The sequence below is a fragment of the Euphorbia lathyris genome, chromosome 10 (assembly GCF_963576675.1).
Source record: "Euphorbia lathyris chromosome 10, ddEupLath1.1, whole genome shotgun sequence".
Taxonomy (NCBI): Eukaryota; Viridiplantae; Streptophyta; class Magnoliopsida; order Malpighiales; family Euphorbiaceae; genus Euphorbia; species Euphorbia lathyris.
The window spans coordinates 37,037,743-37,053,723 of record NC_088919.1 but is presented as its reverse complement, the minus strand read 5'-3'; the positions used below and the strand labels follow the sequence as shown (position 1 = coordinate 37,053,723).

At 39.2% G+C, this 15,981-nt stretch overlaps 1 protein-coding gene across 1 annotated transcript; it reads left to right on the top strand.

Moving 5' to 3' along the window:
• The first annotated feature begins 7,786 nt into the window (after positions 1-7,786).
• LOC136209032 (probable WRKY transcription factor 75) lies at positions 7,787-9,833 on the top strand. Its single transcript, XM_066000373.1, has 2 exons — positions 7,787-8,246; positions 9,341-9,833. The coding sequence occupies exons 1-2, from the start codon at positions 7,864-7,866 to the stop codon at positions 9,516-9,518; spliced, it is 561 nt and encodes a 186-aa protein (XP_065856445.1). The 5' UTR covers positions 7,787-7,863; the 3' UTR covers positions 9,519-9,833.
• Positions 9,834-15,981: the final 6,148 nt, after the last annotated feature.

Genomic DNA, 15,981 nt, shown 5'->3' with positions numbered 1-15,981 from the left:
TTTATATAAGATAAGGTTTTAGTCTCTATATTTTGAAAAACATATTATAAAATTTATATTCTTTGTAATTGTTAAGTCTTTGTTCATTTTGTCTATTTTTTCTAAGATTTTTAACCATTATTTTTAACATAAAAAGACAGATAGAAAATAATAGAGTAACATGATCGTTTGGCTTTCTTGAAAGTTAAAATATATTCAATTAAAAATCTAAAAAAATAGATAAAAAACTGAATTAATATTGATAAAAGATAGAAATCTTATAATATATTTTTTTAAATACGAAAGCTAAATAATTTGTCCCTGTCAAAATATGGGGACTAATAAATTATTTAACCCATATTTTAGTGGAATTTATATGTAAAATTAAAAATTATTGGATTACTCTTTATATTAAAGAAAATTACGAAAAAATGTATGGAAGTTGTAGATATTATTCTATTCTCCATAAAGAAGATGTCACCATCGATTTGGCTCAAAATGGTCATAAATGTAGCAGAAAAAAGTGGCGGCTATCCACTTTTCATCAGCCGTCAGCTGCACTTATTTCTCTTTTTCTCAAGAAAATATACACACACAGGAAAAAAAAAAATCTGTGACAAATGTTAATCTCACAAACTATCATCTATTTATTTTTTAATAATATATACTGGCTGTATGGATTCTAATTAAAATAAAAAGGTTCTTAATAAAAAAATTGATAAATATAAAATAAAAATTTGGATATATTTTGAATCTAAAATATTATATTATTTGATTTTTTTAAATCTAAATCTATATTATAACTACAATTATAATAAAAAATAAAAATATATATAGTAAAAAAATAATAATTTGTGCCTTTTTGGTCTTGGATCTTGGAAGACCACACCTTTAATCTATGCTCATGATGGCCATATATCTTATCTAAATTACGATTGCACGCATGTATTCTTACCCATTAAGAATCACCCATATAATAAATGAATTACAAATCTAATAAAACACACATTTAATCAATCATCTACAAATTCAATAAACATTCTAAATTCAAAAACTTTAAATCACTTAAATTAGCAAAAAAAAATTTAAACCACAATAAAAAAAATTCATTTTAATATAATGTTAATCTCCATTCGTCAACCTTCAAGAAATAAAATTGATATATCTAAATACATACTGGCTACCAAATAACGAATAATAACCTAGAAGTAATCTCATACTTGTCATGTACCTCTCTCACAGGTAATTTTCTAAAATTAGCCACATAAATTATAGATATACATATATGTGTTGGCTACTAGGTATGTAGCACATAGAAGACTAATGAAATAAAAGTATCAATTTTTGTTTTTTTTTTAATTTATATTGAGCCATTTTGTTATATAGATATACATGAGATGATGGTAGCTAAATAATCGATCGAGTGGAAAAAGAAAGAAAGAAAGAAAGGGAAATCTTTATTAATATATATGATTACTTTTGAAAGAAAGAAAGGCAAATACATGCACCACGAGGGATAATTCAGCAGCTTCATGGAAACTTATCTTAAAGAATATTCACCAAATCAAAATTAGCCATGAAACTTTTCCACTACCTCATTACAATTAATGGCGATGACAAACATTCTCTACACTACACTCATAGATTCATTAAACTTTTTCATTCTCATTCTCATCCCTCCTCCATCTATACTATACAACTAGACTGGAACCTAATCTCCCAAAACAAAAAAATATATATATTTTTTAAATTCAACAAATCAATATTAAAATTAACGATTTTTATGTTCATACTAAGAAATTTATGGTTATCCAATCTGTTGAACTATGCTTCGAACGATCAATCAACCACACAGATAAACAAAGTACACAAAGATCACAGATTGGATCTTGAAACAACAATCAAAAAGAATACACACAGAATTTACCCTGGTTCGGCTTAACTGCCTACATCCAGCAACTTCACTAATCAATGGAGATTACAACAAGATTGAAACAGTTTCTCCTTTTCCAGAAACTCTCGTGTTTTCCCAATCCCCAATTCAGATTATCACAGTGTACACTTATGACTTAGTCTAAGAATCTCTCGTGTGAAACTACTTCCCAACCCAGACCTTTTATAGCCTTTACAAAGTTGTGAAAATACCCAAAATATCCTTACTCAAAAATGTACAAACTCAGCAAGACCTACTGACCAGTGGTAACACAGCAAGACCATGTTGACCTGTATTATCACCTCAGTATCATGCTGACCACAGCCATGCTGACTTGATAACTCAGCATTCCGACTTCTTGATTTTACTCTTGCTGACGGGTTGACTTACAATTACGCTGACTTGTTGACCCAGCATCATCATCAGCAAGTGATAGAAAACAACGACTTACAATCTCCACCTTGTCTTTCTATTCACTCCATCAACTAGTGAAGAAAATACACTCAAGGACCACTGACCATCCTAACCAGTTTCAAGCAATGTTCAAATTTATTACTTGAAACAGATTTGGTCAGCATGTCGGCTGGGTTATCCTCAATTTCCACTTTCACCACCTGAACAGTACCAGTGCTAATCACATCCCTGACGAAATGCATTCTCACATCTATGTGTTTGGATTGCTCGTGAAAAACTTGATGTTTTGACAGATGTATAGCTCCTTGGCTATCACAGTAAATCTTCAAACCATCAATCTGTATCACTCCAAGTTCCGTTAAGACTCCTCTCAGCCACATAGCTTCTTTTACTGCCTCTGTAACAGCAATAAACTCAGCTTCGGTTGTTGACAAAGTCACAACTGACTGTAGACTTGCCCTCCAACTTATTGCAGTTCCAAACACAGTGAATACGTACCCGGTTTGGGATTTTCTGGTGTCAATGCTACCAGCATAATCAGAATCAACAAAACCTGCTACATCATCCACTAGGGCTTCAGCTCCACCATAACTCAAACCTTTACTCAGTGAGCCTTTGACATACCTCAGCACCCACTTCACCGCTGACCAATGAGCTCTTCCTGGATTTGCCATGAACCTGCTGATGAGACTCACAGCATGAGCCAAATCTGGACGTGTACAGACCATCGCATACATTAGACAGCCTACAACACTCGAATATGGCACCCTCTCCATGTCTTCCTTTTCCTCATCAGTTTGAGGACTTTGCTTACTGCTCAGCTTGAAGTGACTTGCAAGTGGAGTGAGAACGGCCTTTGAATTCGTCATACCAAAACGTTCTAACACCTTGCTCAGATAAACTGACTGACTTAGGAATAGCTTCTTTCTTCCTCTGTCTCGAGAAATTTGCATCCCTAAAATTTTCCGTGCTGACCCGAGATCCTTCATCTCAAACCGTGTGTTTAGTTGTGCCTTTAACTGATTTATGGCTGCTTTGTTTTGACAAGCTATAAGCATGTCATCAACATATAACAAGAGATAAATCTTAGAGCCATCACTAAGGTCTCTACTATACACACACCAGTCATAACTAGACCTATGAAAGTCCTGACTTATCATAAACTCATCGAACTTCATGTACCACTGTCTAGGGGACTGTTTCAGACCATATAGAGACTTCTTAAGCAAACATACCCGCTGGTCTTTATCTCCTATTTCAAAACCCTCTGGTTGTTGCATATATATGACCTCATCCAGGTTTCCATGAAGAAAAGTTGTTTTGACATCTAACTGTTCTAATTCTAGATCAAAACGAGCTACAAGAGAGAGAATAATCCTGATAGACCTATGTTTAACAACCGGTGAATAGATTTCATTAAAGTCTATACCTTCCTGCTGAGTAAACCCTTTGGCCACCAACCTGGCTTTAAACCTAGGTTCCTCTACACCAGGTATCCCTTCCTTTCTTTTAAACACCCACCTTGAACCGACCAACTTCTTATCAAAAGGTTTATCTACCAAAATCCAAGTTTCATTTTTATCAAGGGATTTTATCTCATCCTTCATAGCGTTAAGCCACTGTTCCTTGTCAACCGAATTCACAGCTTCCCTATAGGTTACAGGTTCAGACTCTTGTACTTCCTTAGCAACACTAAATGCATAAGCTACAAGGTCCTCAAAACCATATCTAACCGGGGCCCTAGGGACTCTTCTTTCACGGTCTCTAACAAGTCTATAGCTTTGACTGGACTCAGTATCATTACCATCACTGACTTCTTGCTCGGTTTTACGGGTGTTTTCACTATTTTCTTCAAGCTCCACCTCATTCTTAACACTCTCAAGGTTTTGAATGGACTTAGGACTACTCGGTTCTAACTGAGTTTTTTCTTGGTTTTTCCGATAAGGAAAATCCATCTCATTGAACACAACATTTCTGCTGACTATGGATTTCTTATAACCAGATTCTAGGCACCACAACTTATAGCCCTTGACTCCTATAGGGTAGCCTATAAAAACACATCTTAGAGCCCGAGGTTCTAATTTTCCCTGTCTAACGTGTGCAAAAGCTGAACAACCAAACACTCTAAGTTTTTCATAATCCTCTGGGTAATCAGACCACATTTGCATAGGTGTTTTAAAACCTATAGCAGATGATGGGCACCTATTGATTAGGTAACACGCAGTTTGCACTGCTTCAGCCCAGAAAGACTTAGGGAGACTGGATTGGATTAACATGCACCTAACTCTTTCTAGGATAGTCCTATTATACATCTCTGCTAGGCCATTCTGCTGTGGAGTTCCAGGAACGGTATGATGTTTAGTTATACCTGACTTCTTGCACAAAGTGATGAAATCTTTATCAAGAAACTCCAAACCATTGTCGGTTCTCAACCTTTTGATTTTCTTTCCTGTTTGGTTTTCCACTAACACTTTCCAATCCTTGAACGTTTGCAAAGCCTCATTCTTATGAGCTAGAATATAAACCCATACTCTTCTAGAGTAATCATCAATAAGAGTCATAAAATAGGCCCCCCACCATGAGACTTAGTTCTTGTTGGCCCCCATAGGTCAGAGTGAATGTACTCAAGAATGTCCTGGGTTCTATGTATTGCTGACTTAGGAAACTTGACTTTACTAGACTTCCCTAAGACACAGTTCTCACAGAAATCTATCTTTCCTATGTGATCTTTACCAAAACAACCCTGCTTCCTAAGTTCATGTAAACCAACTTCACTCACGTGACCTAGTCTAAGGTGCCAAAGATTGGTTCTATCAGTTTTAGACTCGGTGAGATTTGCGGTAGAGACTAACACAGTACTACCTAGGAGTGTGTATAGGCCATTACTCATGGTACCTTTCATAACAACTAAAGGTCCTCTAGATATCCTTATGATACCCCCTTCGGCTCTATAATTGTATCCTTGTTTATCAAGCGTACCCAAAGAAATTAAATTTCTTTTCAGTTCTGGCACATACCTCACACCGGTCATAATCCTTTCTTGACCATCGAACATCTTCAGCCTAATGGAGCCTTGACCCAGTACCTTGCACAACTTGTTGTTGCCTAGAAGAACCCTCTCACCTTCCTCTTGAAAGTCTTCGAACCACGTCCTGTTGGGAGTCATATGGAACGTACATCCGCTGTCCAAGATCCAGTCAGTGTTTGGATCTTTATCAGTGACAGCAAGGACCTCAGCGCTCTCATAACCTTCTTCTACCACAGCGGCTTCGCCTTGATCTTTAGGCTGACCTAGACTCTTGTTCCTCTCAGGATAGTTTTTCCTGAAATGTCCTTCCTTATGGCAGTGAAAACACTTGTAGACCTTGCCTTCTTTATTGCTTGAGGATGTAGTTTTGGACTTTTTCCCGTTCTTGTTCTTTGGCTTGTGAGAGTCCTTTTTCTCAGACCTTCCACGAACAAACAATCCTTCTGCAGCTTCAGTGTTGGTGTTGGCCTCAATCTGTTTTGACTTTAGCGCCATCAGAACTTCTTCCAGACTTAGTGTTTCTCTAGCGTACTTCATGGTTTCAACAAAATGACTGAAAGACTGGGGTAAAGAATTCAAGATCATTATGGCCTGATCTTCATCTTCAATCTTTACCTCTATGTTCTCTAGGTCAATTATGATCTTTGAGAAATCATCAAGATAGTCTTCAACTGGCTTGTCCTCGTTCATCTTGAAGCCGAAAAGCTTTCCCTTAAGATAAACCCGATTGGTGAGTGTCTTCGTCATGTACAACTGTTCAAGCTTGAGCCAAACCCCAGCAGCTGAGGTTTCCTTCGAAACTTCTCTTAGCACTTTATCGCCAAGATACAGGACGATCGTACTGTAAGCCAATTCAAGAAGATCTTCTTTCTCCTCCTTCGTCATTGTCGCCGGAAATTCCTTCTCGCCCTTCAGAGCCTTCGCAACCTTCATTTGAACCAAGATTGCCTTCATCCTCTGTCTCCATAGAGCAAAATCTCCCTTACTATTGAAACGCTCGATCTCGATCTTTGTAAAACCCATTGCTCTGTTCTTGATTAGCTCTGATACCAATTGTTGAACTACGCTTCGAACGATCAATCAACCACACAGAGAAACAAAGTACACAAAGATCACAGATTGGATCTTGAAACAACAATCAAAAGAATACACACAGAATTTACCCTGGTTCGGCTTAACTGCCTACATCCAGCAACTTCACTAATCAATGGAGATTACAACAAGATTGAAACAGTTTCTCCTTTTCCAGAAACTCTCGTGTTTTCCCAATCCCAAATTCAGATTATCACAGTGTACACTTATGACTTAGTCTAAGAATCTCTCGTATGAAACTACTTCCCAACCCAGACCTTTTATAGCCTTTACAAAGTTGTGAAAATACCCAAAATATCCTTACTCAAAGATGTACAAACTCAGCAAGACCTACTGACCAGTGGTAACACAGCAAGACCATGTTGACATGTATTATCACCTCAGTACCATGCTGACCACAGCCATGCTGACTTGATAACTCAGCATTCCGACTTCTTGATTTTACTCTTGCTGACGGGTTGACTTACAATTACGCTGACTTGTTGACCCAGCATCATCATCAGCAAGTGATAGAAAACAACGACTTACACAATCAATAAAAATTATACATCATACTAGAGATGATTGGTATAAAGAAAAAAAAAATATAATATATAGATTATTTTATCCCATTTATAAGAAAGGGATTTATGAGGAGAGAGAGCATTATACTCTTTGTTTCTGTTTAGATTTCAGTATGGTTTTGATAAAAAAGATGTCTCATTTTTGTTATAGGTGCCCCAATAGAGAATGGGGAATATATGTCACCCCTAGCACAAACGGTACTATACATATATACTAGTCTAAGCTTGTTGGGTTTTTTTTGTTTTCTTTTTTCTTATAATCTTATGATCCGTTTGTTTTAACTACTGTTTGTTGTTACGGTTTGCTGTTGTTGCTGTTGGAAAATGCTGCTTTTCCAAAAAGCAGAGATTCTTTGCTTTTGTAAAAATCTGAGTGTAAAAGGCAAACAGGAGATCATTAACCAAACATCCAATTCTGCTTTTTAGATTTAAAAGGCAAATAGAAGGTCACTAACCAAACTCTTAAAACTCTCCCTTTTAAAATGAAAAGGTAAACAGAAATATGAAAAGGAGCAACCAAACACCCCTGATTAGTAGTAATAAACATTTGATTTTAAATAATATAGAAATAAATAAAAAAGGTAGTAAAGTCTTATTCACAATGATGCAGCAGCAGCCTCCATTTTCCACACCCTAGTTTTCCTATTTTCTATTTTTAATATTGGATTTTCCCAACATTCACGACTCTTTTTTCTTTCTCTTCTCTTTTTCTATTATTATTTTATTTATTTCTTGTATTTATCATTTCCTTTTTGGCCGCCTCTTCCATTCCATTTATATTTAGACTGTCTGCTTTTGCTTTATTAAATTATTAAACCTTCCATTCCACCTCTTTCTTCTTCTTGCTGCTAACAATGGAAAATTTTCAAATGTTATTTCCTTATTCAGCGACAGGGCCATCTTCTATCTCCTCAATCATGACAAATCTCAATTCTAATGGTTTTGGAGACGATCATAATTCCACTGGTAATTTCTTGGGTTTGAAGATTGATAATAACATTAACAGTTATGGTCATGATCCAATATCTTCAGTAGTACCAAGTAATAATAATGATGATGCGTTTATTATGGAAGTTGAAAGAGAGGATCAAATAAAAGGAGGGACAAAGAAAGGGGAAAAGAAGATAAGAAAACCAAGATATGCTTTTCAGACGAGAAGTCAGGTTGATATTCTTGATGATGGTTATCGTTGGAGGAAATATGGCCAAAAAGCTGTCAAGAAAAACAAATTCCCAAGGTCTGCTTTCTTCTTCTTCTATAAATCTTATACTGTCTACTTTCCTGGATTCTCTATTCATTTATAGTTTGTGGTATTAAACCAGTAAGACAATGATTTGTTAATTTCAACACATAATTAAAAGTTCCAAGTCCATATACTGTCGGATATTATTTCATTTCATTTATCTATCAGATTCAACTTTTGATCAAAATGGTTTCTCATCATTAATCACAATAAAAGCTATTATTCAGTTGATTGTCATGCTACAAGAGCTTTTTAGATCAAATAATCCAATTGCCTCTAATTATTTATTGATGGAATTTCAACTCACCCTAGAATGAACATCTGTGTTAGATATTAATTAAAAATAGACCTTTAGTTTGAGTTTTTAGTTAAATAGGTTTCATGACTGGTAAGTACGGGATTCAAATGATTTCTAACTAAATGAATAAAATTTCAACACATATTAAAATTTGCGCTTGTTGAAGCCTAAGATTATTAACAAATAGTCTTTTTATACTAAAAATTGTTTCAAACATTGATACTTATACAATCAAATAGTGCAAGTGACCAAGAAGCTTAAACATATAGGTGCATTAACCTTTTCAAGAATGTTTAGTTTTGATTATATCTAATGCATAACTATGCAAATGCTCAGTTTAATTACCTTTTGTTGAATTTCAATAATAAATAAATTCAAACTCCCCGTCTCTTAGCCTAAGAGGTTTTGACACCATATCACAAAGTGATTCAATCTAAAAGTTTAAATTGACTATAAATAATGTCCGAAAATAACTTTATTATGCTTATTAGATAGAAACAGTCAAGGAACCAATTGAATTAAAATCTTAAACTAATACTTAAATTTTCTATTTTCTGAGTACTATAAAATTTCTCCATCTTCTAAGGTATATCGCAACACATAAATGCCCTTAGGCATGAAGCTTGTATAAATGAATCTCTAACACAGATTCATTTGTGATTAATAAATGAAATTGTTAGGATTCTATTATTATTAAGAAATTTGTATTTTGCAAAAGTATAAAAGGGAGGAGATGGAGTTGTTATAAATGAGTAAATAGAAGTTTTATATTGTGTTTGTGATGGTGCAGGAGCTACTACCGGTGCACGTATCAAGGATGCAATGTGAAGAAGCAAGTTCAGAGGCTAACGAAAGATGAAGGAGTTGTAGTTACGACTTACGAAGGAACTCATTCTCATCCTATTCAAAGGCCAACTGACAATTTTGAACATATCTTAAACCAGATGCAAATCTACACTCCCTTTTGAACTACATACACATACTTACTTTTATTTAAAGTAATCATATATATAAACAAATCTAATAAGTTATATATATATATAGACATGGCAATATTTTATAACTTTAATTATATATATATATATATATGCATGGAAGCACAGCTCATGTCTCCTTTTGAGAAAGTTTGCATCCATTAATTATAAGTTTGCAAATTTCTTCTAATTCTTTTGTTTCTTTTTTATGTATCTAGTTGTCTTAAAGATTGTAGCTAATTCAGTTTCCTTTTGCAATTGAGCATTGAAATATTCAATGAGAATCCTAAATAAAGTCTTACCAAAATATTTTGACAGCAAGTTCATTTTTATGATATATATTAAAGAATAGAGGCAACAAGTGTGTTAGAGATTAATATAAGATCTTGAGCTTTTAGATCAATTGTTCGAGTCATGGCAACCTCATTAATTTGTGGAATTATAAACATGTGTGATAACATTGGGATATTATCCAAAGGATCAAAGGAGATATTCGCCTAGATCGGCCGTGTATTGATCACCTGATACCGGAATGCCATGGCGTATCAAGTGAGGAGATCCGACAGACGGATCACCAAGACTCCGCCATGTGAGATCCGCAGTCAAACCTATGTGGAGATCCGCCATAACCCATCGGTCCGCCAGTTGAGCTGCGGAGCCGATTCCACAATAAAGGCCATTAATGAGCTATTGATAAGCTAACGGACATACCTAAAGGAAACCAGTAACCGCCATTAATGAAGCATTAATGGAGACTTTCTAGTTACTAAAGGTTACAACTTTACGATTATATATAGCTTGCATCTCAAGCTATCAAGGTACACATTCACACAATCCTAGAAACCCTACTTTGTCAATTTAGTTTACTCTTCCATACTTTATACTGACTTTGGCATCGGAGCTTCCCCCCGTCGAACCCAACGACGCCCCCACAGGGACGGAAGCTATCGGAAATTCTCCACAAGTCATCAATTGGTGCGGTGAACGTGGACCCTTAACCAAATAAAAGGGTTTTTCGTTCACAGTAAGACATGACGAGTGGAGACCAGAATCCCTCATCGGGGATTGAAACACCGTTGGTAACACCATCAAGCCAACCTGTAACTAGCGCTGGTCGCGTTGATATAAATGCTCCTACGACGCATGGTGAAAGGAGTATGTCGCCAAATTCATTCATCGAAATATGTGCGGGATCCATAAGAAGAGAGTTTGGACTTGAGATGGAGAACCGCCTAAGGTCGTTCATGATAATTCCAGAGCTTCGGCGCACGACACCCACTCCTACAACATCTCAATGGCCACAGGCAGCTATAGGATCGAACGCCCATGATTCTTCATTTTTCCAAACTCAACCTACGGATTCCATGGTGATTACTACCGTAGCAGCCGGTAACCCACCACTCAATCGGCAACTATTTTCTGATGGAGCAGAAAGGAGTCGAAGGAATGACCAAACTCTCCCGGGGGGACCAGTAAACCCTAGGGTGAATTTGGGCGGATCAGGTGCCCCAAGTCGCCCGCGTTCGAATCTCCCAGAAGGCGGATCAGAAGGCCGAAGACACAAAAAGAGAAAGAAGGGAAGCAGCAGGCGATCAAGGTCACCTTCACCTCCAAGACAAAGGTCATCCCGACGGGGTAGGTCACCCCCATCCTCAGGTCGGAGACCAAGTAAGAGGCCAGTAGAGACACCTCATCCGGATAGGCCACAACCACCACCGAACCAAGGGGAACAGAGACAAGCTCCTTCTGGAGGACAAGCAGGTGGAGGTGGGCGTTCGCCATCAGATCCGTCGTCTGGATCTAGTTCCTCATCATCTCCAAGTCGATCTCCAAGCAGGAGACCTCCGAGTAGATCTCCAAATAGGAGACGCCCCAGAGCGGATCCAGGCAATCTAGCAGATCTAGTTAGAGCTACGGTGCTCCGCATAAATGAAGAAAATGCCAGGCATAACCCATTCGCCAATCGTGATTCGTCATTCACGGCGTGGATCGAAGTTGAGGAGACAGATAGGCACTTCAAAATTCCTAATATCCCAGTTTACATGGGAGCAGACAACCTCGAAGCCCATGCCAGAAAGTACCGAATGTTGCTTAGCCTTAATCGAGCCAGTGAAGCGGTATTGTGTCGGATGTTTATCACCACGCTAGGAGGACCTGCTTATGATTGGTTCCAATCTTTGCCTCCTGGATCGATAAACAGCTGGGATCAGTTGAGTAGAGAGTTTTGTGCCAAATTCACCGGATGTATTCCTCTAGTGGTCAAATCACGGAAGCTTTTTGAGTTGAAGCAGAAAGCAAATGAACCCCTTCGCGAATATGTAGAGAATTTCAACAAATTGTGTATACGAATTGTCGATGTGGATGTCTCCATGGCAGTGGAAGCTCGAGTGAAAAATACCACATGTAAAAGCTTGCAGGAAGATCTGATCAGAAAGAAGCCCCGAGATATGGCAGAGTTGATAGAACGGTGCAAGGACTTCATGGAGGTGGATGATATCCGCCGGGAGTCAGTGTCTCCTCCCAAAAAGGACAAATGAGAATCTCGACGACGGGATAAGGAGAAGGACAAGAATCCTGATTTGTCATCCAGAGGCAGGCGTAGAGGCTCTAAGAACAAATCGGCATACATGTCGTCGTTTACACCATTAAACGCCTCCAAAAGCGAAGTGCTGATGTGGATAGAGAAAAGCCAGCACAAGCGGAGCATTTCATACCCCGAACCAAAAGAGGGGAGTACACCAACACCGGGAAAAATCCCAAAAATTATTGCAAATACCATATGAGGAATGGTCATGACACGGACGCATGCTGGGAGTTGGCCAGAGAGATAGAAAGGCTTATCGAAAGGGGAAAGCTAGACAGGTTTGTCCAAAATGATAACAAGAAAGGAGATGGTGATAGATCAAGAGACGATCAGAAAAAGAAGGCGAAAGGCACCATCAATGTAATAGCGGGCGGACCAAGATATCAACCTGTGCTGAAAAAGGCAAAGACCACTGCCCTCGATAGGGCATCACTTAATCGCCATTTTGCGGACGTAGGCCCAGAGATTCCTCCTCATACAGATGCACTGGTCATTACCATGATGATAGAAGGATGGGAAATGAAAAGAGTGATGATTGACATCGGAAGTTCATGCAACGTTATCACAAGAGGGGCATTCGCCAAGCTTATGGTCGATCCTATCCAAGTGGAAACCACCATAGTAGACATCTTGGGGGTAACAGGGCACACCATCCAAACAAAAGGCCAGGTAACACTAGATTGTGAATTGGCAGATGAAGATCAAATCTGGAAGGGAGATCTGGAATTCTCCATCCTAGATGGCCAGTTGGCTTACAATATCATCCTTGGGCGACCCTTCATCTCCGAAGCCGCAGCTCTCATCTCCATACGCCACTTAACCATTTACATCCCCACGGCCAAGGGAGGTGTAATGATCCGAGGAAACCAAAAAGTTGCTCAGGAGACGTATTCGGCATCCTTAATGATTCGCCCGCAGGCTAAAGATGAGGACGAGGAAGAACTTGTCACAATGGCCTTGGGTGAAACGGAAATGTACCTTATGGCGGATGAAAAACAGGTACGGATGGCCAAAGGGCTAAAAGGAGAGATTAAGGAAGCTATTACCAAGGTTCTCCATGAGTCAGAAGATGTTTTTGCGTGGAAAGATGAGATTCTTTCAGGGATTAGTCCAGATGTGATCACTCACAAACTCAACATTGACAAGGACGCAGTCCCGGTGGCACAAAAACGAAGGAACCATGGCCCTAAGAGGCAGAAGGTGATAGAAGAGGAGATCACCAAGCTCAAGCGGGCGGACGCCATTGAAGAGATGCTTTATACACAGTGGCTGGCGAATGTGGTCCTAATCAAAAAAGCAGGCGGATCATACCACATGTGTATTGACTTCACAGATCTCAACAAAGCTTGCCCCAAAGACAACTACCCCTTGCCGTGTATCGATATCTTAGTTGATGGAACAACAGGACACGCCATGTACTCCTTCACTGATGTGAAGTCGAGTTATCACCAGATCCCGATGGAGCCTTCGGATAGAATCAAAACTTCATTCGTGACACACCAAGCCACCTATTGCTTCAAAGTCATGCCCTTTAGGCTTAAAAACGCGGGGGAAACTTATCAACGGATGATGAACAAAATATTCAAAGGAAGCAAAGGTGATAACTTTTCTGTCTATGTGGATGATATGATCATCAAAAGTACCACTGTAGAGAAGCATGCGGATGATATAAAGGAGGTACTGGGCGTACTCCGACATCACAACATTAAATTGAATCTGGAGAAATGTACCTTTGGAGCGACGTATGGAAAATTCTTAGGATTCATGATCATCCAGAGGGGAGTAAGCCCAAACCCCGACAAGATCAAAGCTATCTTGGAAATGAAAACGCCGCAGAATATTAGAGAAGTGCAACGTCTTAACGGGCGTATCGTAGCCTTGGGCAGGTTTATCTCGTGTTCAGCTCAATGATGCCAACCCTTTTATGAAGTGATCAAGAAGCAAAAGGCGTTCGAATGGAGCGAGGATTGTGAAAAAGCCTTCCAAGGGATCAAACGGTTTCTCACGGAACCACCCCTGATGAGTCGACCCTTGAAAGGTTAGGATCTCTACATGTATGTCTCCATTACAGATAAAGCCGTTTGCACGGTCATGATAAGGGAAGAAGATGGCCAGCAGTATCCAATTTATTACGTGAGCAAAGTATTAAAAGATGTTGAAACCCGATATTCCAAGCTGGATAAGATGGCGCTGGCCGTCGTCACCACGTCAATTCGCCTCAGGCCCTACTTTCAGGCTCATACAGTCATAATTTGCACAAGCATATCCATGAGGAAAGTGTTGCAAAAGCCAGAAACCTCGGGGAGATTGATGGAATGGGCAATCCGCCTAGGGGAATTCGATGTTCGCTATGAAAGCCGATCAGCCCTGAAAAGTCAAGTCTTGGCAGACTTTGTGAATGAATTCACTGATGAAGGTATGAATCTCCCCAAATCTAAAATTGAGGAATGGACGATGTATACGGATGGGGCTTCTTCGGCGGAAGGCGCAGGTATTGACATCGTGATCAAAGGTCCACAATATATAAAACTGCACTATGCTGCAAAACTGGACTTCCTCGCTACCAACAATGCTGTGGAGTACGAAGCCTTGATATTGGGACTGCGCCTGTTAAAGGAAATCACTCCTGAACAGATTGTGATCTACAGTGACTCAAAATTAATGGTCAACCAGGTGATCAAGAATTTTGAGGTAAAAGATGACATTCTGGCCAAATATGTCGACGAGGTTAAGAAGTTGCTAAATCACCTCGAAGCCAAAGACACCAAGTGGGAATTGATCCATGTGCCTCGAGGATCTAACACAGAGGCCGATCACCTAGCCAAAATGGCTTCAAGCAAGGAGCATTGGGCGGATCTGCAGTGCCCGTTTGAGGTCAAGACAGCACCGGCATTCGCCTCGGAGATGGTATCCTTACTCACGTCTGTGGAGAGTGATTGGAGATCACCAATCCGCCAATATCTGATAGATGGAACTTTGCCTTTGGACAAGGAAGAAGCTCGACGAATAGTAAGGAAGGCGGCCTATTTCTCCATGATAAATGATTGCCTATACAGAAAGTCTTTCAGCCATCCCTGGCTGAAATGCATTGTGCCAGAAGAGGGACAGCAGATCCTCAAGGAGTTGCACGAAGGCACATGTGGAGCCCATGAGGCATCTGCCTCCATTTTGAAGAAATCTAGGTTAGTAGGATTTTATTGGCCCACAGTGGAACTTGATGCTCAAAAGTTAGTGGAGTCTTGCCATAATTGTCAGATTCATGCAAATGAGTCACACACAGCTAAACACCTTCAAAGGCCCATCATCGAAGGTCGACCCTTTGCAGTTTGGGGAATTGATATCGTTGGACCCTTTCCTCCTGTCAAAAGACAGGGGAAGTATGTGGTAGTGGCAGTAGATCATTTCACCAAATGGGTAGAGGCTGAAGCTGTCTCCTCTATCAATGCTGAACGAATGGTGGAGTTCGTCAAGGATAACATCGTAGGAAGGTATGGAGTTCCCCACACAATTATCACTGACAATGGAACGCAATTCAACTGTGGAGAATTCAAAACTTTCTGTGAAAAATTGGGCATTCAGAACAGATTCGCCTCCGTTTATTATCCTCAATCTAACGGTATGACCGAAGTTACAAATCGGACAATCGTTAAGGGAATAAAGAAAAGGCTGGGGGAGCATGACAAAAAGTGGGCGGATCAATTAATGAGCGTCCTATGGGCGTATCGCACTACTCCCAGAACAGCCACAGGTGAAACACCATTCGCCCTTTCTCATGGTGTGGAAGCTGTAATCCCAGTCGAAATACAGGTCCCAAGTGACAGAGTTGCATTCTATTGTGAGGATGAAAATAATCAAAGGTTGAAAGAAAGTCTT